Here is a 22,003-nt window from a genome sequence, read left to right as displayed (position 1 = left end):
CCATTATAAACATCAGATTGGCATACGTCCTTGAAACTGAGAACCTGCTCGACAATCATCAGTGTGGGTACAAGAAGGGCTGCTCTACAACAGATCAGTTAGTTCGGCTAGGACACGAGATACATGTGGCCTTTCTACGCAAGCAATACTGTCTCACTGTTTTCTTTGATCTAGAAAAGGCGTACAACACAACATGGAGGTATGGTATTTTAAGGGATTGGGCAGATTTAGGGATCTGTGGTAGAATGCTTAAATGTCTTGCTGATTTCATGTCCGATCGAACATTCCAATTGTGTTTAGGAACGGTGCTGTCCCTCGTATTTATTCAAGAAAACGGTGTACCTCAGGGATGCGTATTAAGCACAACATTGTTTGTCGTGAAAATGAACTTGTCAATAATGTAATTCCATCCTCTGTAATGCATTCCTTATATGTGGATGATCTACAAATTGCGTGTCGTGCATCGAACATGGCAACCTGCGAGCAACAAATTCAAATTACATTAATCAAACTAACCCAGTGGGCATCTGAAAACTGCTTTCCCTTCTCAAGTGAAAAAACTATTAGTGTTGTCTTTACACATAAAAGAGGCCTACAACCAGATTCCATCCTTAAACTACAGGAAGCCACCCTACTGGTAAAACAAGAACACAGGTTTCCGGTTCAGTTTGATAAAAAATTGAACTTTCTCGCACACATCAATGGTATTAAAACCAAAGCGAACTATGCACTTTACATTCTAAGAATCCTCTCCTGGAAACGGTGGGGCTCTGACCGTAAATGCCTGCTACCCATCTACCGCACTTTGGTGCTAAGCATATTAGATTACGGTAGCATCATATATGGTTCAGCCAGAATATCTTACGTCCGACGACTTGATCCAGTTCATAATTTAGGACTACGACTGGCATGCGATGCTTACAGAACATCGCCTGTCCAGAGCTTACATGTCGAATGTAACGAGCCTCCTTTACAGCATCGTAGAGCGCTACTAACTTTTTCCTACATACTCAGAATCCGATCCTCACCACAACACATATACTACAACATCGTCACACAGTGCAGCTCACGCTTACATTATACAAATAAACCAAACATGATTAGGCCACTTGTCCTGCGATACGAGGAATGCTGTCTGGATTATGACATCTCTCGTGAAGTCCTCCAGGTTGCCAGATTGGTTGATTGATTGAAAACTTTATTATTCCACCGAGCTGGGGTACGTGATTACGGGTATGTACCCGAATGTATCACGTGGTGTGATTTCGCACCATTAGGGCACTGGACACTAACACATTTAAAGAAAAAAGACACCACATGAACGCATCATACGAGAATTCCGCACTCTTCAAGACAAGTATAAGAATGACATGGAATTTTATACTGATGGCTCTAAAATTAAATACATGGGTGTGGGGGCCGTAACAGAAAATTGGGAAACAAGTATTCGACTACCTCATCATGCCTCTGTCTACACAGCCAAAGTGTATGCAATATGGACAGTACTAGTTCAAAAGATCATTGCTGACAAACTTGAAAACACTGTCATATACACCGATTCATTAGGCATACTGAAGGCTCTACACATGAAATCCCAAAGTGAACCCTTGTTAGGCGATATTTTGAACGCATTATCGTCAAACAAATATGGCAGATCAATTAGGTTTTGCTGGGTGCCAAGCCATGTTGGGATACTGGGTAACGAAGCAGCGGATAAATGCGCATCAATGTCAGCTTACAAAAACATTCAAAATACAGCACTTCCATATAAAGACAGTGTCAATGCGATTCGGAAGGCCTTGACGTCAAAATGGCAACGTGATTTGGACAAAATTGTTTAAGCAACAAGCTACATCTTATTAAACCTGTAATTGGCGAGTGGAAATCATGCAGTCACCAGCAACAGTTCTACGAGGTGATCTTGTGTCGACTTCGAATTGGACACACGCATCTGACGCACAGCTTCCTTCTCCGAAAAGAAAACCCACTAACTTGCGAAAAATGAAATGAAGCTCTCACAGTCATGTACATCCTAATAACATGTCCACACATTGACATACTGAGACGGAGGTTTTTACACAGCCTGTATAATTTGCACACTCCATTACACCCTGCCCTATTACTAGCAGGTGACCCCCTAGTCCCATTTGCTAACCTGTCTGACATTTTAGAAAACACTGGTTTTTTACACCAACTATAATGTAATGCAGGTTTACCTGCTCTAACGTTGCGTTTCATTTTGTCTTGTGTCTGACGCAGCATCACCTTAGTTGCCTTTGTGCCATTAAACCCAAACTAACTAAGCAACCAACCTTCTGTTGCATAGTACGCAGTCTTCAAGAATAGCCACATTCATAGTCTCATCAGGGTGTCTCCCAACCGGGAAAACTGGGGATTCTCATGGATATTTAGTAATCTGGAAAAACTCTGGGAAAACTCGGGGAATTTGTGCCTCCATCAGGGAAAATTAGCTGTAATTTTATTGAAAGGATCGAAAGTCGTGGTAATGCTGGCTCGAGTAACAGACAGGAATCATAATGAATTGTCTTTGACGCCCTGGCATCGGCTAGAGGAGTTGCCAGTGTACAGCCAATGACCGACTTTCTGGATTACAGATAATTTGGACGGCTTCGCGGCACCACCACGTACACCATAGAGACAATGTATCAGAACGCCTGAAATTTTGGACGCAAGAACTCTTTGCCATCACATTTCCTGGACGTTTTGCCATGACCGCAGGTCCGAAACGGCATTAATCAAAGCCACCACCGCTGCCATTTTGATTACCTTGCTGCCTCGAACCGGTGCTGTAGCATGCAGATCCGCTGGCAGCCGTAGCCACCACTGCGGCAACGCTAGGCCTAGCTGCTTCAACGTTCGCTATGAAGCTTCTTGCCGTTTGGGTGCCGTTTTTTTTTTATTGAAAGAATTCGCTGCTGTCAGCAATGGCACGGACTCCGCCTTTGTGGTCCTCGTGATTGGCTTAGAAGCTTGGAAAGCACAGTGCGTTGCATAATGCTGATTCCTGAAAGTCAGCTTCGCCTCTATATAGAAATGTTACTTGATTAAGCATACACAAAAGTATTGTACTGAAGCATAACAAGTGTGGGAAGGGGATATTGCCACGGGACACAGTATGTATTTCTTAATTATACACGTGTGCATCCGGTATTGCCTGTCGCAGTACGAGCACCGATATGCCTATTATGTGTACCGACAGGCCTTCATAGCGTTTTTGAATGTGCCTGTGGCAGTTTGAGCCCCTAAGGGCAGTAAATGACATGCATTTATTTTTTAGAACTGGCCGATTTTTCGAACGTTTTCGCGACCCCTAGGGAGTTTGAAAAATCGGTCGTGGACTGTGCAACTGACCAAGAAGATACTTCAAATGGTCCGTGGGGCGCACGAGTGGCGGAAGGAGGACAAGAACAGAAGGGCCTATGTATTAAGGAACGAACGGGAAAGGAAGCGTGCTACCACTGTTATGAAGGAGATGAGCTGTTTCACAAAACAGTTTTGGCTGCTGCCGAGATGCAGGTGTCCCTCATCCAAACCAAAATAGGCTCTTTAAAGCAGTGAAAAACACTAAGGCATCGTGCACAGGCTGAGAGTATACCTCAACTGTCCTGACATATATGTCAGCACAGTTGAGGTTGACTTACGAGCTGTTGAGAGAGAATCTCAATTGTGACAAAGTTCGGGCCTCATACCATTGAGCTTGCAGTCAGTTGATAGAAAGAGTTCATATTCGAAAATATTTGCTTCTGTATGCATTTCCTTTTTATTCGTATTTGAGAATGTCCGACTCCATTTGCAATTTTTTTCAAAGACATTTTATTTGCTGTACATTTTACTAAACCCACTGCCCTTCTATTCTCTTCTTGAATAACAAACACTACTCCTTAGTATTAAAATTGGATTAAGTAGTTTTTTTTTATTATTTTTTCATATGCTTAATAGAGAGTGACAGCATCAGGTGACATGGTTTCAGCCCGTCTTGACATAAAACATAGCTCTTCATCACTCAGGGAATTTTGCAAAGGCACTCAGGTGAAGCATGCAAAACTCAGGGAGATTGTAAATGCCAACTTGGTAGACACCCTGCTCGTACTGACAACGCTCAAGGAAAAACTGGCACTGGTGTCTATGCGCATCACAAGTATGACTGTTCAGCTAGCATGGGCATGATGGTCAATATGTCTGAAGTGTCATGGCTGTGAACAGCCATCTACGAGGTAATTATTTCTTGCACATTTGTTCTATAGCAATGGTTAGCCTCAATTAGCCACGGATTTTTGCCATTCAACATTTCTCAGGATGTTACAAAGAAAGGAATCCTAAAAATACTGTTTACCTATAGGCAGTCTTGCTGCTCAGATATTGTCTAAACTTAGTGACGCACATACTCAGAAGTGTTCAATTGTGCAATGCTTGCATAACGAAATGACTTAATTGTCAACATTTAATGCTTGCAGCACTAAAGAAACATCATGAGGCTAGAACGCAATGTAATGACATGAAAAAGAATTGTAATAGAAAAGCCGCAACGCAATTTAATAATAGGAGCTGTATCAAAAATTGTAGAATAAACCATCTCCTACCCATAATTCCCATAACAGGTTGAACAACTGCACTGCCAGGTTTCCTTCTAGTATTCTTTGTGTGAAACTTTGGGGTCTCAGTGGCCGCTTGCCATTGCAAGCAAAATTAATTCATTCGAGTTTGCCGAGATTTCGTTGCACATTGTGAGGCTAACTGGTTGCCACTATCCAACAGGCACTCGCCACAACAACAATCATAGCCAGTCTTGTAGCTTATTGTGATTATTACTGTATTTGGACAAATATAGCATTTCTTTTTTCACGATGAATTAAGTCTGAGAAAGCACCTTTTCAATTATGTCTTTTTTTTTTCAATTTTGGTTTTAGCTTACCAAATGCTGTTATCTCAGCTGCCAGGTGGCAAAGCACTGCAGGAAAGACAGCTTCTGAATGGCTCGAGGTCATCATCATCATCAACCTATTTCAAGTCCGCTGCAAGACAAAAGCCTCTCCCTTCGGTATCCAATTACCCCTGTGCTGCGCCAACTGATTCCAACTTTCGCCTGTGAATTTCTTAATTTCATCACCCTCCCTAGTCTTTTGCCGTCCTCGACTGCATTTTTCTTCTCTTGGCACCGATTCTGTAACCCTAACGGTCTACCGGTTATCTAACCTACGCATTACATGACCTGCCCAGCTACATTTCTTTCTCTTAATGTGCTCTCTGATCCACACTGCTCTGATCGTGTCTCTTAATGTTATGCCTATCATTCTTCGTTCCATCGCTATTTATGCAGTCCTTAACTTCTTTTCCAGCTTCTCTGTCAGTCTCCAAGTTTCTGCCCAATATCTTGGCACTGGTAGAATGCATTGATTGTTCACCTTTCTTTTTAGTGATAATGGCAAGCTTCCAGTAAGGATCTGAGTATGTCTGCTGTATGCGCTCCAACCCAATTTTATTCTTCTGTAAATTTCCTTCTCGAGGTATGAACATACAAGGTCATAAGAAATATATTAAATCTGGTCAGTCAATTGGGAATGCTTGGGAATGCTACATTTCAATTTTTGCTGCTAGCATTTATGGCTACTGTGCTTAGGCTAATTTTTGAGCAGGGATTGTGTAGAATTAACCTGCTGTTAGAATTTGGAAGGCAGTCAGTTTAGTGGGATATTAACTCTGTGTGCTGCATTCTTTTCCAGTGTTGGATGGTCTCTTGTATCCACGTGTTTCTCTCGGCAGGTTTGATGTGACGGAAGCGCAGTTCTCGGTGATGATGATCCACATCATCTCTGCACTCTTTGGCCCCGACATTTGGGCAACCAAGGTGGGTGACTCGGGCTGAAATTTTTTTTTTTTCCCTACTAGAAACTCTCTTTGATTATTTGAGTTGCTGCTGACTTGTGAGCTGTCGCTTTCAGCATGCATTTGATGGTGTGTGTGAGCCTTTTTTTGCTCAAGTTATTCGCTGAAAGAAGGTAGCACCGTTTGCTTGACGTAAGCAGTTGGATTGAGTGTTGGATTATTTGTGTATTGAATGCTGTCCTGAATTGCTGTGAAACTGCTGTTATTGTAATGAACGTTCACATTGAGTGGCTAGATCGGCAAAAAAAAAATCTCTAGACACCAGTGGTGTTTTTGTTGGCACAAATGATTTTGTTCACACGGGGCGCCTGTTGTGCTATGAACCATGCAGCCAATGTTTCTGCATGGTTGGCTGTAAACCATGCAGCCAACCATGCAGCTAACCATGCAGCCATTGTTTTGTTCTGGGTGTTTATTCTTCCAAGTACTAAAAGCAGCTACTATATTAAATTAAATTTTATATTTAGTGCTTTAAACATAGCTACAGTCGAATCTCGATATACCGAACAGTGCGGTGATCGCGAAATAGTTCGATATAGCCAGAATTCGATATATAAAATGTAAAAACTGTGTAAAACCGCGTAAACCGTGTAAAACCGTGTAAAAAAACTTGTGCATATCAATCACAGAACCACGGGCGCGATCGGGGATCAGCGGGGAGCACGTTTTCGATTGCGCCGCACGCAATTATCGTAGGCCGCGCCTATCTCGTCAGCCGCACAAAGTCTGCGCGGTCTTGGCCAATCGCACGCGGCGCAACCGAACGCGCGCTCCGAACAGCAATCCCCGATCGCGCCCCGATTGTGACGCAGTAAATACTCACTTGAAGCTTCTTGAAAACGCTGCGCTCAATACTTTCCTGTTGAGAATGATCTGCCATGCTGATAACACGCATGCCGTTCGTGACTTAACTTGGAGGTACAGGGCTCGCAGCGTTATAGAAAGGAAATGTGGGCAAGACAGGTGACAGTTATCGTTGTGTGCAAATATACACCCCAAAGGATGTGAATGTTTTTTAGCGTGAAGTATGAAGTGGCGTCTGCCCAGGTGTATATAAATGAGCCCATTGAGCGTGCGCTGTCGCACGCTTTTGCGCTTGCAAACCGCTATTCCTCGCGAAGCGCGGCAGGCACAGAACGCAGCACAAATAAGTCGGTGCGACAAATGACAAATGCAATGCGTCGTTGACAAATGTCGTTGACGTCAACGTTACTACTAGCGATGGTCGACGTCTTGTGTGTGCGCCGCTACGTTCAAATAGCACCCTCGGCGTGATTGATGTGCAGCTATAGTGCGCAGCAGTCCGGAATGCCCATCGCGCCCCCATTATCATTTGAAGGTGTTGCGAGAAAGCTCAGCGCCTGTCAACAGAGTGCATGTGGTCTAGGGTGGCGGAGTTCGATATATCCATTTTACGTCCGACCCCGTTCGCAATAAAAAATTAAAAATACATGCTATTTTTCAGGCGATATAGAAAGTGTTCGATATATGCAATAATTCGGTATATCAGTGTTCGATATATCGAGGTTTGAGTGTATTAAACTTGGGACCATGTTCTGCCACAGTCCACAGCTGTGCTTCGGTTCTGTAGCTTTGCCAGCACAGCAACAGAAAGCTGTCCATGAGCATACAGAGATGGAGCATAACCGAGACATTTGCTGCCATTGCCACCTTTCCTCTCCTCTGTGATGTGTGCTTACAGCTGACACGGCAAAAACGTTGTGACATCTAGCGGTGTTTTCCTGTTGCTAGGCATAATTGTTTTTTACATTATACACAAGGCACGGCCAAATGCGACTGTATAATAAAATGCAGCTCTGGTACATTTTATTGTGAGAACAGTGGTGTGTTGGCAAGTTATTTTCAGAGTACATAAGTGTAGAGCTTCTTGAAGTTCACTCTTAAGGACGAGTAACAGCGTGAGAAACAAGATGAAAAAAAGGCTGACAGAGGCAGGAACTGATACACAAGTGATGATTAACATGGCGATCGTACAACATGAATGTACACGGATTCACACACTAGTATCGCCGGCTAAAGATGGCGGATGCATTAAGCGCACAAAAATTTTTAACTGTGTCGACCGCATCAGAAGCCTGTCTGCCACTTTTTCGCACCTTGTTAACACCATGATAAGAAAGAAACCCAGAAGACTAGTCCGCTTTGCCGCCTTGCTACACCATGCTTTTAGTAGTCAAGAGCAGAGTGATGCTGTAGTGTACGGTTGATACATTAGGCAAGACCTTCTGGTCTTGCCTAATGGACAAGTACTGTTGCACATGCGTGCATTTAGCAGGACAGAAGGCTTCTTACCAGGCAGCCAGCCACAGTTGCATGCGGCCACACAGCTGCTGGACTCCAAGAAACTCCACACATTGTTCTGCGATGTGCCCAGAAGACAACGACAGATGAAGCTGGACTGTAGGTGATACATATAACAGAGCCCTTCTACTAGACTTAAACTTTAAGCACAGCACTTTAAAGTAGGGGTGTGCGAATACCGAATACTAGTAGATTTTGGATCAAATATCGAAACAACAAAACAAAGATGAATATCAGAAACCAGATATTTTTTTTTTACAATACTTCATGCTTACAAATTTGGGGCAGGACAACATAGTGCTGCGCATGCCCGAGAGTCTCCTAGCATTGCATAACAAGAATGTAACAAGCTGTCAATAACTTAGATACATAGAAATCAAGATATACAGTATGGTCTACTTTTATTAAAGGGAACGCCAAATTAGTGTGCCAGCACTGATTGCAGCTCAGTTGTTGTATATGAAGGTCTTGAAATTTTTTTCATCAATAGGGTTTCTGTTGAACAATGTAAGCGCTTTATTTCCTCTGAAACTAGTCAATGAGTGATGTCCTGTTATACTGAATTACAATGGCGTTTTCATTTTAATAGTGGGCCTTTGCGTTGTGGCAATCTTTTATTTATTGCATAGAAAATTTTGCTTTCCAGATTTTCTCATAATACAAAAGGGCTGTCACAACTTTACGGCAGGTGGGTTATCGTAAGGCCAACCTGCGTGACAGACGAAATGATTGCACACCACCTGACTTGATCACCACTCTGCGCATAGCTGGGGCTGACGGCCAATAGCAGGCGCTATCCGCACAGTTTCATTGTCAGTTTTGGCACGTGATTTACCGCCTGTCAGATTCTGATATGTAAAAGGCCAGTCCCCTTTCCCCTCGGCCCTTATTCATCTGACGTCTGCACATGGGCATGCAACTGTCTTGCAATGGGTTGTTCACAGCTACAAAAAGACACCGATGTGCATCTACAAATGGCGTCAGGAATGAGAGGCTTCCGAAAGGGACATTGCAAAGATGGTGGCCATGAACAACTTCCATACACTGCCATAACCGTACACTCACTTTCATTTGCGAGGTGGTTTCTTGGCTTTCTGATTGTTGTGGGGCAGCTGTGATTACGTCAGTGTCGGTTGTAGGGGTTCCACTCTGCATGTGGCTACGGCTGAAGGCGAGCTCCAGATCTAGCCCCACACTGTTGCTTCGTGGTACTTCCCAACCTGTAGCGCGGAAATCACGGCTACGTCGGGTTTGAATGAATAGGGCAACCCGTGGCGTCAACTGTAACAATGTTTATTGCTACCAGCACTAAAGAACACTGGCAGAGGGACGTCCTTTCTGTTATAAGTAATAACAGGCTGGCCTCGTTGCCCAGGATAGTCAGGCAAACAAGGTCACTCACGGGTTGCGGCAGGTACTCCAGTCTGGCAGGTTAGGGGTCCGCCGTCAGAGAGAGAGGGTCTCCCCTGGTGGTGCTGTTTTGTACCTTTTTACCTTGGCAAGGGGAATGTCTTCCTCGCCCGTCAGCTACCTTCGTGCAAGTCTGGAAGGAAGGGTGCGCGCGCATCCCGAGAGTGAGGGAGAAGTGGGAGAGCGCGTAGTGCGCCTCTCCCATGTCTATGCCGGCTCTCGATGCGACCGCGACGACGCAGGGGAAGATGGGCATGTGTGCTCACCACATCGTTTAGCTCCAAACTGACATCCAATGAAGCGATGCCAATTAGGCCTAATGGCCTAGGCAGTGTGGCAGTGACAAAAATTTGCCACTGGCCAATGTGGTAACGAGCTGCAAGCAATTGTGGAATGCTTGCTGCAGATACGTTCAGACGGGTCGATCATCAGTGATTGGTCCAGAGATCACATGTGTATGTTAGATTGACGGCTCTTGAACAGGTGTGAAGTGTGTCGCCGTGTATCCAACACCGTGTATCTGCTTGCATCGGCAGCTAATCGGCGGATCTTTATCCATGCTTTTGCACTTTATGAAATATGCACTGCTATTGTTGCTGGTCCCTCTCTCCGTGTCGCGTTATCATTTCGATCAGTCCCACCGACCCAGTTGCACCTTGTGCTGGCAGAAATAGCCTCTGCCAATGTGTCACCATTCTGCGAATCGCGGTGTTAGGGTGCTCTGTGCACTATCCCGCACAGGGCTGTCGTAGGGGAGCACGCGCAGTGACCAAGTCCGTTGCCGCTTCAGCCATGATGGCCTGTCCATGGCATGTTCGGCGCTACTTCTGTGCCGAAAATGAAGTTAAACGCTCACTTGGGTGGCATAGAGCATGAGGGGCTCCACATTGACTATATAGAATATTCGAAAAGTCAAATAGTAGTATTCAATTCGCGAATGGAATTATTTGGACATTCGCCATGGGATTCGGTTAGAGTATTCGCACACCCTTACTTTATATTCCTAGTACAAAAGCCTCGGTTATATGTAGCACTTGCAATCTGAACTTCACTGTCAACGTCACCGTCAGTGCCAGGTGCCATTCTCACACTCTGTGTTGTACCTGCGGGAGTGAAATTTCTGTTTGGTGGTTTTGCCCAAGAAGCAGTCCGCACATTGCACGGTGACAAAAACAACAACAAAATATGCGCCCTGAGCTGAGCTGTGGGCGCTGCAGGTTCCCGTCATTGAGCTGCCACTCAAGTTTCTGCCTCTCTGCTCGGGTCTAACGGCAGGCAGCATTGCCCTCTTCAGCTACGCAGGGACCATCTTCACCGGTGGAGTCGGCAAGAATGGCTCGACAGTTGCCGTAAGTCGGGGCAGTGTCGTCGACCTTTCACCAGCGGAGCGCCTTCTTCATCAGTCTGACGTCTGCCTTCTCTGTGCCTGCGCTGCTTTGGAGAAAGCCTCTTGCCAGCAACTCACTTCTGTCATTAATCAGCCTTGTCTCTCTGGTGTTTCTTGCGTTTAAAACCAGGCACCATGCTGTGCATGGGTGGTTGGTGAACAGACGGGCAATCTTGTCTTGTTTTGACTCTTAACCCTTTTTTTTTTCAGCGACCCACTTAACTGTGCTCAGCTTGGCCTCTCTTCTTTTGAACATAACTGTACAGACAGGATACGTTGGCAGCAGTTCGAGCTCTTTTTTTTTTTTTTTGACGAATGTGCACTTGGGTCAATGCGCATTAGCTTGTGCAGTTTCTTGCCCATGCTTATCTGTGTATGACAGTAAAAGAAGTGGTCTACCTTTTTCTCACAAATCGAAATTTTTTTGAGAGAGCTTATACCTGAGCTAGTGCATCTTTTGTTAAACTTATTGTCACGAGGAGGCACTTTAACAAACTCCCATTCCACAACTTTATCTGAATGGTATATGTGACAGTCAAGCTGGCAGAAAGTGAAGAATAACAGGCTATTTTTTAGCTAATGTGATTAGCTGTTAATTGTGTCTGCAGGTCAATTTACTACTCACCTAAGCCTTGTGTGCACCACTGTGCTGACTTCTCGTTAGCTTTAGCTTAGTACCCGTTTTGGCTGATACGGAGATTTCCTCAGACGGCCATCCATTCATTCCTTGACTATGAAGGCTGCTGTTTTGTAGGGATGCCATGTACTAAATTCTGTGTCACACTTGTCATCCACTATCCATGACTGGCTAATCCTGTTAATAATGCAGGTGGAGCATCGCTCTGACCACTGAGGTAGCATGAAAAGGAAAAGCATCGGAAAAGGCATCGCTATAAAATCGCGACCCAGGTGCCCGTATAGTCGAACAGGGCAAGGTCTATACTAGGCTGCATAAGGGGTCTGTTTGTGCAGGTGCCTCCTCAATGGCTCTCTTCTGCCCCTTTCAACTAACTGTCTGCCTCTTTCCCTTCTCTCTTTCCCCCTATCACCTGTTTACCTTGTGTGTCATCCCTGACCTTCGACTGACCAATACGAATGGATGAATGTCGTCTTTGCTGCATCTGCCTGTCTGCCCTCCTCCTGCCCGGTGCTTGCACAATGGATTGCTCTGCAAATGTGGTGACCGCTGACGGTGGTGGTGGATGCCTCAGCTGCCGCTGTTCAATGTGGAACTGCGGCTACTGCCCGTGGCAACGGCACTGTCCGTCTCTGCCATCATGTGGTATGCGGACATCATGGTCATTCTCTCGGGCGGCGTGGGCAAAAACGGGTCGACTGTGGCTGTAAGTTAACACCTGCCCATCTGAATGCGTGTCTGCATGTGTATTTATAAGACCACCAATTTCAGTTTATTTCTTTAATAAGTAGATATACATGCTGACACAAGTGTACAGAAGGAGGTCCCGGAGCATGTGGCTAAAAGGGGACCTCCTGTCAGAAAATATACACATTACAGAGAATACACAGCATAAAACAGCACTATAGTAGTCACTAAGTGGAAGATTATGCAAAGTAAATACAGTACAAACTGCAAAATAATCTAAAGTCAATAACTAGTCGTAGAATTAAAACAGTAGTTTAAGGCATTCGCAACAGAACAAACCAAAAATATTTATAAAGGCTACAAATGAAAAAGAAACTAAAGAAACGGGAAAAATTGAAATAAAATGAGCAGGAGTGAAGTGAATAGCTTAGATATGTGAATTATTTTGGCTATCTAGTATAAGAGTGAATAATGTTTCCTTGAAGAAACCAAAAGACGATGAGCGCTTGACGTCTAGTGGGAGGCTGTTCCAAGTAGATAATGCTGCGAAATATCCAGATTTTTTTTCCATAATTAGCATGTATATTAGTGGCCATAAGAAATTGTTGTTAGCGGCAAATCTTGTGCAGTTCAAGTTAACCAAAGTAACCTCAGAAAATATATTTACTGGGAGAGGATTACGTGTTACCTTAAATAACATTACAGCTAATTTATATTTCCCAAGATTATTTACTGAAAGTATTCTGTGGTTGGGAGAAGCATATCAGAAGCATTGCAGTAGAATGAGCTGAACGACAATATCTGTATGGCCTGATTCTGCAAATGCTGTAGTGGTGCTATATGAGTTGGATATGTGTTACCCCATGTTGTAATGCAGTAATTGAGATGACTGTGAATAAAAGAATACAAGGTTAGCAATGTCGGTTTGCCAAAATAATACCTAGATTTAAGTAAAATTCTAATACCAGGAGAAATATTGCGCTTCAAATAGGCGATAAGCTTCGTAATTTTAATATTGAGTCAGGAATTATACCAAAAAATTAGCATTCATTAACTGCACTGATGTCAAAAGACTTTAGGTTGACAGTGGGAATGAATTCTGGTGTCCTATGATTCGAATGAAAAAGCATAAGACGTTTTGGTAGGATTTATTCTTAGCGAGTTCAGCTAAGAATAAATGTCATGTCAGCCTAGTTGCCAACCCGCAGTGGTTGCTCAGTGGCTCTGGTGTTAGGCTGCTGAGCACGAGGTTGTGGAATCGAATCCCGGCCACAGCGGCCGCACTTTGATGGGGCCAAAATGCGAAAACACCCGTGTACTTAGATTTAGGTGCACATTAAAGAACCCCAGGTGGTCAAAATTTCCGGAGTCCCCCACTACGGCATGCCTCATAATTAGAAAGGGCTTTTGGCACATAAAACCCCATAATTAAATTTTTTTTTTATAGCTTAGTTGCCACTTGCAGAAGGCCACATTCAGTCATGACACATTTAATGAACAGAAGGTCACATTGTATGGATTAGGATTTCATTAGATTTAGATTTTTTTCTCCTCCTTGTAATCATCTTTAGTAGAGGATAGACAGTATTCAATGAATAATAGTAGTAGTAATAATAATAATAATAATAATAATAATAATAATAATAACAACAACAACAACAACAACATTAGTAATACGAGGGTTGTTTAGAAATAAGGTTCCCAGAGAGCTCCAGCCACCCTGGAAAGTGCGAGCCGCAATCCGGCAACACTGCTGCGCTCGGCTGTTCCCCCACACTCGGTTCCTCCCGGCCGTGCTTCAGTGCGCCACTCATTTTTGGCTCAGCAGCCATCCCATTGTTGATCCCGCCAAGTGCGAGATTCGTTTTGCAATTCACTTTTTCCACGCCAAAGAGACTCCACCCGTGGATATTCATTGTCAGTTGACAGAGGTGTATGGCGACAAGGGTATGTCCGTTCAGCACGTCCGAAAGTGGTGCAGGGAGTTTAGTGCTGGTCGGAAGGAAGCTCACGATGAAGAACTGAGTGGAGTGCCATCAGTTTTGGAGGCGGTTATCGAGATGGTCCAACGCGAAGTGCTTCAAAACAGGAGGATCAACATCCCGGAACTTGTTGTTCAGATTCTTGGGAGTTCTTACGGTACAGTGGAAAGAGCCCTGACAGAAAAATCGTGGTATCACAAGTGTTGTGCTCGATGGGTACGGCAGCTATTGGCATCAGACCACAAGAATAAACACCTTGACCATGCTCGCCTGTTTCTTCAGAAGTGTCAAGAAGATAAGGAAGGATTGTTGGACTCCATTGTTACGGGAGACAAAACATGGGTGTTTCATTTCACTCCCAAAAGAAAACAAAAATTCAAACAGTGGTGTCACTTGGAGTTACCATTCGCAAAGAAGTTAAAACAAACTCCTTGTTTTGGCAAAGTCATGGCCAATTTCGTATCCTAAGGGGATACTGCTGATCGATTTCATGGAACATGGGAGTACAATGAACTCGGACAGTTATAGTGCAGCACTAAGAAAACTCGGGCGAGCTATCCAGAATCGCTGGTGAGGACGACTGGCAGCCAGTGTAACGCTGCTTCACAACGACACCCGACCTTGTGTTTGTCAAACCCAGGAACTTTTGACAAACTTTGGGTGGACTGTCATGCCCCACCCACCGTACAGCCCAGACCTCACGCCTAGTGATTATCATTTGTTCAAGTTAAAGGAACATTTGAGTGGCCAGCGCTTCCGGAGCGACAATGAAGTCAAAGAGGTGAAACGCTTCCTCAACGGGTTGGCGGGGGAGTTCTACGACATTGAGATACAGAAATTGTAGCACTGTCTTTGAAAATGCATATAAAAATATGGCGATTATGTAGAAAAGCAGAAAAGTTACATCTTTCCAAATATGTGAATTTCTATAAGAATAAACAATGTTGTTTATTTCTAAAATTGATGGGAACCCTATTTTTGGATCAACCCTCGTAGTAAGGGTAATAATAATTCGACAAAGAACCTAAAACCTAGAACCCAACCTAGAAATTGTATGGGCGCACGCTTATATCTGCCATAAAAACTTTGTGTTTGGGGTTTGCTATCGTCCACCCAGTAATTGCTCAAATTTTGCTGCCCATTTACATGATGCCATTGATACTATTATTCTGTCATGGTATCATGGTATCATGATTATCATCCTAATGCTTTCATTTTTCTCCTGGGAGACTTCAACTTTCCCAACATTTCCTGCTCTTCTGAGCCCCTGGCTTTGAAACCGTTTTCATTAGAAAGCTTTGACTTTATTAATCTTTGCTCGGTATTTTCTCTTTATCAGCTTGTCTCTCAACCTACTAGGCTATCGCACAATACGGCAAATACGCTTGACCTTATACTAACTAACTATCCTGATTTGGTCTCTGATTTATCGTATCTGCCAGGTATTAGCGATCATTTAATGCTCTGTTTTGAAGTAAAATATTGTCAGCCGATAAACCGGAGAGTCAAAAAGTCTCTTCATAATTACAGTAAAGGCAACTTTGAAGCTATTAATAACGAACTGTCTACGTTTCTGAATGTTTTCTTAGATGATTTTGAAAGCCATAATACCGAAACTAACTGGAATATGTTTGCACGAAAAGTACATGAACTAATTGACAAGCATGCACCTATGCGCACTATTTCTTCGCATACAACAGCACTTTGCTGTAAATCGAATTTAAAATGACTTCGTAACAAAAAAAAGGGGCTCTATCGCTCTGCCAAGCATTCTCCCTCCAAGCAGCGGTGGGATGCATATGTGAAAGCGAATAATGCTTATGTCTCCGCACTGAAATGTTCTCGTAATAATTTGCTACAAAATACTCTGCCAGCTATGCTCAGTAATGACCCAAAAAAGTTTTGGCAAACCATTCACGCCGACCGTAATAGCAAAATCATGTTACTTGACTCTTCTGGTGATGCGATTCTAGTTGCCGACTGCTCTGTGGTATTAAATGATGTATTTTGCCGTAATTTTGTTACAACCTTGTCTACAACACTTCCCAACGTGCAATGCTTTGATTCTCTAACAATGGATCCAGTAATTGTTCAACCCCCTGGCATCTAAAAAATTGTCGAATCATTGAAAGTCCCTCATGCGCAGGAATTTACATTTTCAAAGCTAAATTCTTAAAAGGTACCAAAATATATTCTAGTATTATGCTATCCAAAATATTCCAACAATCAATTGATTTATCCACACTGCCATCCCACAGGAAAGTCGGAAATGTGCTTCCAGTTCATAAATCTGGAAGTAAAAATTCACCCCTAAACTACCGCCCGATTTCACTAACTAGTATCCCGTGTAAAATCCTCAAACATGTTCTTTACACAAACATTGTTAATTTCCTTGATGCCAACTCGTTCTTTTCAAAGGCTCAACATGGTTTCCGCCAATCTTTCCTGCGAAACACAGTTGGCTTCCTTTACACACAATCTACATACAATTCTTGTTTGTCATTCTATAGCTGACTGTGTCTTCCTAGATTTCGCAAAAGCCTTTGAAAAAGTTTGCCACAGTTTACTTCTCTTTAAATTAAGCAAATTGAACATTGATAGGAGACTTCTCTCCTGGATCGAATATTTTCTAACTGGACACTCACAATTCGTGTCTGCTAACACTTATAATTCCCCGTTGAAGCCAGTTCATTCTGGCGTGCCCCAAGGTTCAGTGCTCGGCCCTCTCCTGTTTCTCATTTATATTAATGACTTGCCGCAATGCGTGACCTCTAACATTTACTTATTCGCCGACAATTGCATAGTCTTCCGAGAAATTATTGACCAAAATGATGTTACAATTCTTCAAGACGATATTATATATATCTAACTGGTGTAAAGTCTGGCTGATGGAACTCAGCACTACAAAATGTAAGGTATTACGCATCTCCCGTACGACTTCTTGCCCCATTTCCTACTTGCTCGAGAATTCCGCTCTCGAATCCGTAACATCCTATTGGTACTTGGGTGTGCCCATAACTTCCTCTCTTTCTTAGTCTCTTCATATTAGCAATGCAAACCGCTCGTTAGGTTACCTTCGGCGCAATTTTTCATCTGCTCCTGTTTCTTTAAAACTCCTCCTTTACAAATCTTTAGTCCGAAGTAAACTCGAATATGCCTCTTCCAACCGGGACCCCAGCACTGCTATATTAGCCTCTGCCCTCGAGCTTGTCCAAAATAACTCTGTCCGCTTCATTCTAGGAAACTGCAGTCGTACTGCCAGTATCACTTTAATGAAAGAGTCCCTACAGCTTGCGTCACTCGCCTGTCGCCGCAAGTTTTCTCGCCTATGTCTCCTCCACAAGATATACTACAGTCCCGCCCTACACAACGACCTTATTCTTCCTCCATCATACATTTCCCCTCGTTTGATCATGCACAAAAGGTGGGAATAATGTCGTGCTTAATGCAAACATGTTATCAATCATTTGTACCCCGCACCTCACAGGACTGGAACCACCTTCCTGGAGCAGTCATGTCCACTGTTCAATATTCCCAGTTTCATAATGTTTTAAACACAAGTGTATTGCAATGTAACTAACCAACTATGTAATTATATTTCTTATCGGGTAATTGCTTGAATTCTTGTTGCTTCCTGCAATTATCTCATCGTTTGAGCTAACATTGTATTAGCAGAAGAAAAACCTGTATAGTGTCTTTTTCCGTATGTTCCACTGCCCTCTGTAATGCCTCTGGCCCTGAGGGTAATACTAATAAATAAATAAATAAATAAATAAATAAATAAATAAATAAATGGAAGGGCACATTTAACGAGCACAAATGTCAGTGCAAGCAGTCGATAAAGAATGAACAAATTTGAGTGATAATTTGCTTTAAAATACAGTTAGAAGAAGGTGGGGCAGTTTAGGGTCTTTATATCAATAATTATAGATTTCAAGAGAGCGGCATGTTCCCTTTCTTCGTGCGTTAAACAATTGATTGAATTCCTGCTCCTAGCACAGCTGCTAGTAAGAATGTAGAGTGCTGTTAAGCAGAAACTCAACTTTATAAATACCGAGACTGTGTAGACCCTTTTCACTGCGATCCTGTGGGTTCCACCACATAGTGACATGTCGATTGGTGGCCTCCGTGTTTGCGATGGATGTGCATCACATCCTCATGCGGTTCAGCAAACCTTTGTTTTGGCAGATATTGTAGACTGTGATTGGGTGGCTGCCACCAAGCTTTGGCTTCAGAGGACGTGTAAACACTTCCAGTGCTTGTTACACCTTGCCGAAATGGTGCAAGCAGCATGCACAGTGCTTGTCCTAAAAGCGGCGCTAGAAATTTATTCCAAGCTGTCCGAAATTTCCACTTACGAATTAAGTCAGTATCAGTGTTTTGCTGTTCTTTCTTTAATTGGCAAACACCTTAAAGCAGCGGCTTGTCCTGTTTCTGACTCGGTAAAGTTCCTCGATGCAATCACTATGGGATTATTTATTTTCTGCCTAATCGCTCGCAAGTGTGCTTAGTTGCAATAGATTTGTTCTCGCTCTGCACAAGGCTTGGAATTGGGTCTTCTGTACTTTGTAATAGCATGTTGCAAAAATTTATTATCGCTAGTTACTCACTTACTCTGTGGGCCATCATGAAATGTACAGCTTCAAACATTCGTGAGCTGTCGGTGTAGTTGCCGTCACCCATGTATCAGCGCATTGACTCAAGTTTGTGCCCGTTCACTTAGTCTTCATACATCAACGATAGAGTGGGCGTAAGTCTGCGTGTGAGTTGGGCTGGATATGTGCAGATAAAGTATGAGGAACTTACTTTGCCGGGAAGCGTTGCCGTTTCCTTTGTCATTGTGTAACGAGCAGTACTAACTGTTGCCGACATTCAGGGGTTGATGTCCTTACTTTGGAGCTTAGTGATACAACGCTGGCGGATCTGTGAACTTTTTTTTATCCTCGAGGAAAGCCGTGCATCATGAAGACCCAGCAACGCATGCTTCCCTAATTAGCAGCGGTTCGTAAACTTGGTCACACAAATTCGTATCATTCCTCAATGTGCCATGCACTATTTTTGCAGCCAACTACTGCACACGTGTTTCATCTCTACTGTTCCACATTTTGCAGCATGAATGGAGCACAATGCACAAGCACCCAGTTTGATTTCGGGCATGTGAGTGCACAGTAGCAGGGCAGCAGCAGTGATCGTTTCACATTCGTGCGCCTTCACTGAGGCAATGTGCAGCCGGAAGCACCATCTCGTACCTCTTGAGCCAACCGTTCCACAAGAAGGGTCTATGGCTTCTAACATTTCTCACTGCTTGGGGTTCTAGTGCCAGTTGCTGTTTAAGTTGCCATTTTAATTGTTTAGTTTCTAGCTTTTGGTTTTAGTTTAGTTTTTAGTGCTTAATTTAGTTGTGCTGTTTAGAAGGTTACTGTTTTACTTGCTCACCACTGTGATAATCAGTCACCAAGGTACAACTGTGACGTTATTTAGAAACATATATATTGGAACATACAATAAATTTCGGACAGTGAAAATGAAAGGCTTAGAATAATAAAAAGATTGTGCTACGTTTTGCTGAATAATTGAACTTTTTTGCACAGGTAATTCACTAGCTTATATAAAAATGACTCCATTGACAGAAAAGTATAATAGTCCTGGCATTTTTTATGATTTAGATTTTATTATTGTTCTTTTGGCCGAGTTGTCACAGCATATTTGGAAAAGATGGAAGTACGAACCGTGGGACCAAAGGGAAGATGTAACGGACAGGCACTAAAGGTTACAAGGCACCTTAAAAGCTACTAAAATCCAACTTAACGGTGCTTCCAAATGTGGGCAACATCTCCTAAAACATTTTGCACTGCAATTTCTGCAACTGTTCTCATCTCGCCATCGAAGGAATTTCCAATAAAATTGGTATGACTGCAGGAATGAGCTATGTAATATGTAATAACATGAAAACTGACGATTGTTCCTGTCCGTGCAATGCTTGTGCAGAATGTTCAAATTAGAAATAGAGAAAGCATGCTGGAGTGTCGGTAGGGATCAGCTGCTTTGGAATGATAGCACATTGCAGAAGAGAAATTGCAACCAAAAATAATATATGCATAATGATGGCCCTTGGGCATTTTTTAAAATTGAGGCTAAGCAACCCTCGAGGAATATTGATTTGAAAGCATAAGAGCTGTGTGAGAGAACTGCACTGTAAACTTAGTTACAGGGAGGTTTCCTAGAGCAGAGAAAGTGGTAGATGGGCTAGCTGAGAGGACTGCTTCAAATGAAGGCATTCTGTATAATTTTATATTGTGCAAGTAGCAGCTAAAATTTTGTATATTATTATAGAAGTGGAAGTGTTGCAAGAAGCTCGTACAAATCGCCATTTTTGATGCCGAAACTGAAAAAAGAAAACACAGGCATTACCATTTGCCGAAGGTGTTTCGCAGCTCCTTGGCGTGACCTCCAAGATTAGACAGTGCCTGTAACGCAACTCTTGGAGGCAACATGCTGGGTGGGGCTTGCGTCATAGTGCTACCCACTGGGTGCACACATCTCCTTGGGTGCTGTTTAGAGGCTGCTAATAAGAAAGTTATACAATTACCAGCACTGTGGCTTTGCCAAGATTGCTTCAGTGATTCATACTACTCAGTTACAACTGATTCAGCCAAAGTGAAATTTCGTTGCGAGAGAGAGATGCAAATGAGAGAAAGGCAGGGAAGTTAATTTCATTGCAGTCGGCTCTTAACACACTGACTGGAGCATGTTGCGTGTAGTGTCGTTTCGCGACATTTCGTAGACAGTCCGGTGTTGTGACTCCCCCTTTTGGCACTGCCTTCTCACGGATGAACAGGGCACGAGCGTACTATCTCCAAGTATCCCCATTGCACTGGTGGTGGTTCCAGCGTTCATCATCTACCAGAAGTCGAGCACCAGCATCTACGAGAACCACCCGTGCCTGTACATCATCGCCTTTGGCATGGTTGCTGCCAAGGTCACAAACAGGCTCGTGGTGGGTGACCTTTTCTTTCTTTTTTTTTTTATTCTTGCCAAGGCACGATCACTTCATGGCTCTGCTGAGCTTGTTATGGCATTCTCTTCCTACTTGGCAAATCAGCATCCCACTGGAATGCCCTTTCCCACCATGTTGTTGCTATCACCAGTCCCCATCAGCCACTAGCCACTTGTTGCTGATGTTTCTTCAGCATTGCTAAATTGATAGTAGTCTGTTCTTGTATGAATGCATCATCTAGCATTTGCTTTTTTGTTGTTACTCTTCATGCTTAGAACTGTACTTACCTTTTTCGTCGTGTCACCAAAGCAATGTTAAAGTGTTCATTGCTTGTGCACCGCCCCTTATGTAACGCTCCCAGTGACAGAGCCTTAATTAAGGCAATAAACTGACCTGGCCTGACCTGACATCTGAATTGCAAATAACCTGACAGAAAAGGATAGTACAAACTGACATAGGTGGAGCGAAGAAATGCCTGTCATCGGGACATCACTGAGACGCTCATTGATGCACGATTTCTTGCTGTTTGCCAGGGAGCAATCCTCCTTTGTGAATCATCTACTTAATATTGATCTGAAATAAGTGCCCATGTGTGTGCAACAGGTGACACGAGTGTCTCTTAATTTTTTGTTTGTTTGATCTGTATGAAGAAAACAATGAAGCCAGAGAAAGCATAA

At 43.3% G+C, this 22,003-nt stretch overlaps 1 protein-coding gene across 7 annotated transcripts in view; it reads left to right on the top strand.

The window, feature by feature from the left end:
* bbc (choline/ethanolaminephosphotransferase 1 bbc) overlaps positions 1-22,003 on the top strand; it is an 83,806-nt gene that overhangs the window by 22,791 nt on the left and 39,012 nt on the right. For 5 of the 7 annotated variants that reach the window (XR_010564410.1, XM_065432024.2, XM_065432028.1 and 2 more), the window contains exons 4-6: positions 5,782-5,866; positions 12,235-12,366; positions 21,168-21,326. Coding sequence is in view for 6 of the 7 variants with exons in the window: in XM_065432024.2 (XP_065288096.1) it covers positions 5,782-5,866; positions 12,235-12,366; positions 21,168-21,326 (376 nt within the window). In the remaining variant the exon portion in view is untranslated. Of the gene's footprint in view, positions 1-5,781; positions 5,867-10,853; positions 10,986-12,234; positions 12,367-21,167; positions 21,327-22,003 lie in introns of all 7 variants that reach the window. The other 2 variants (XM_065432025.2, XM_065432029.1) reach the window with 2 other exon arrangements.

This window comes from Dermacentor albipictus, chromosome 3 (assembly GCF_038994185.2).
Source record: "Dermacentor albipictus isolate Rhodes 1998 colony chromosome 3, USDA_Dalb.pri_finalv2, whole genome shotgun sequence".
Classification (NCBI taxonomy): Eukaryota; Metazoa; Arthropoda; class Arachnida; order Ixodida; family Ixodidae; genus Dermacentor; species Dermacentor albipictus.
This window is presented reverse-complemented; position numbering and strand designations above follow the sequence as displayed.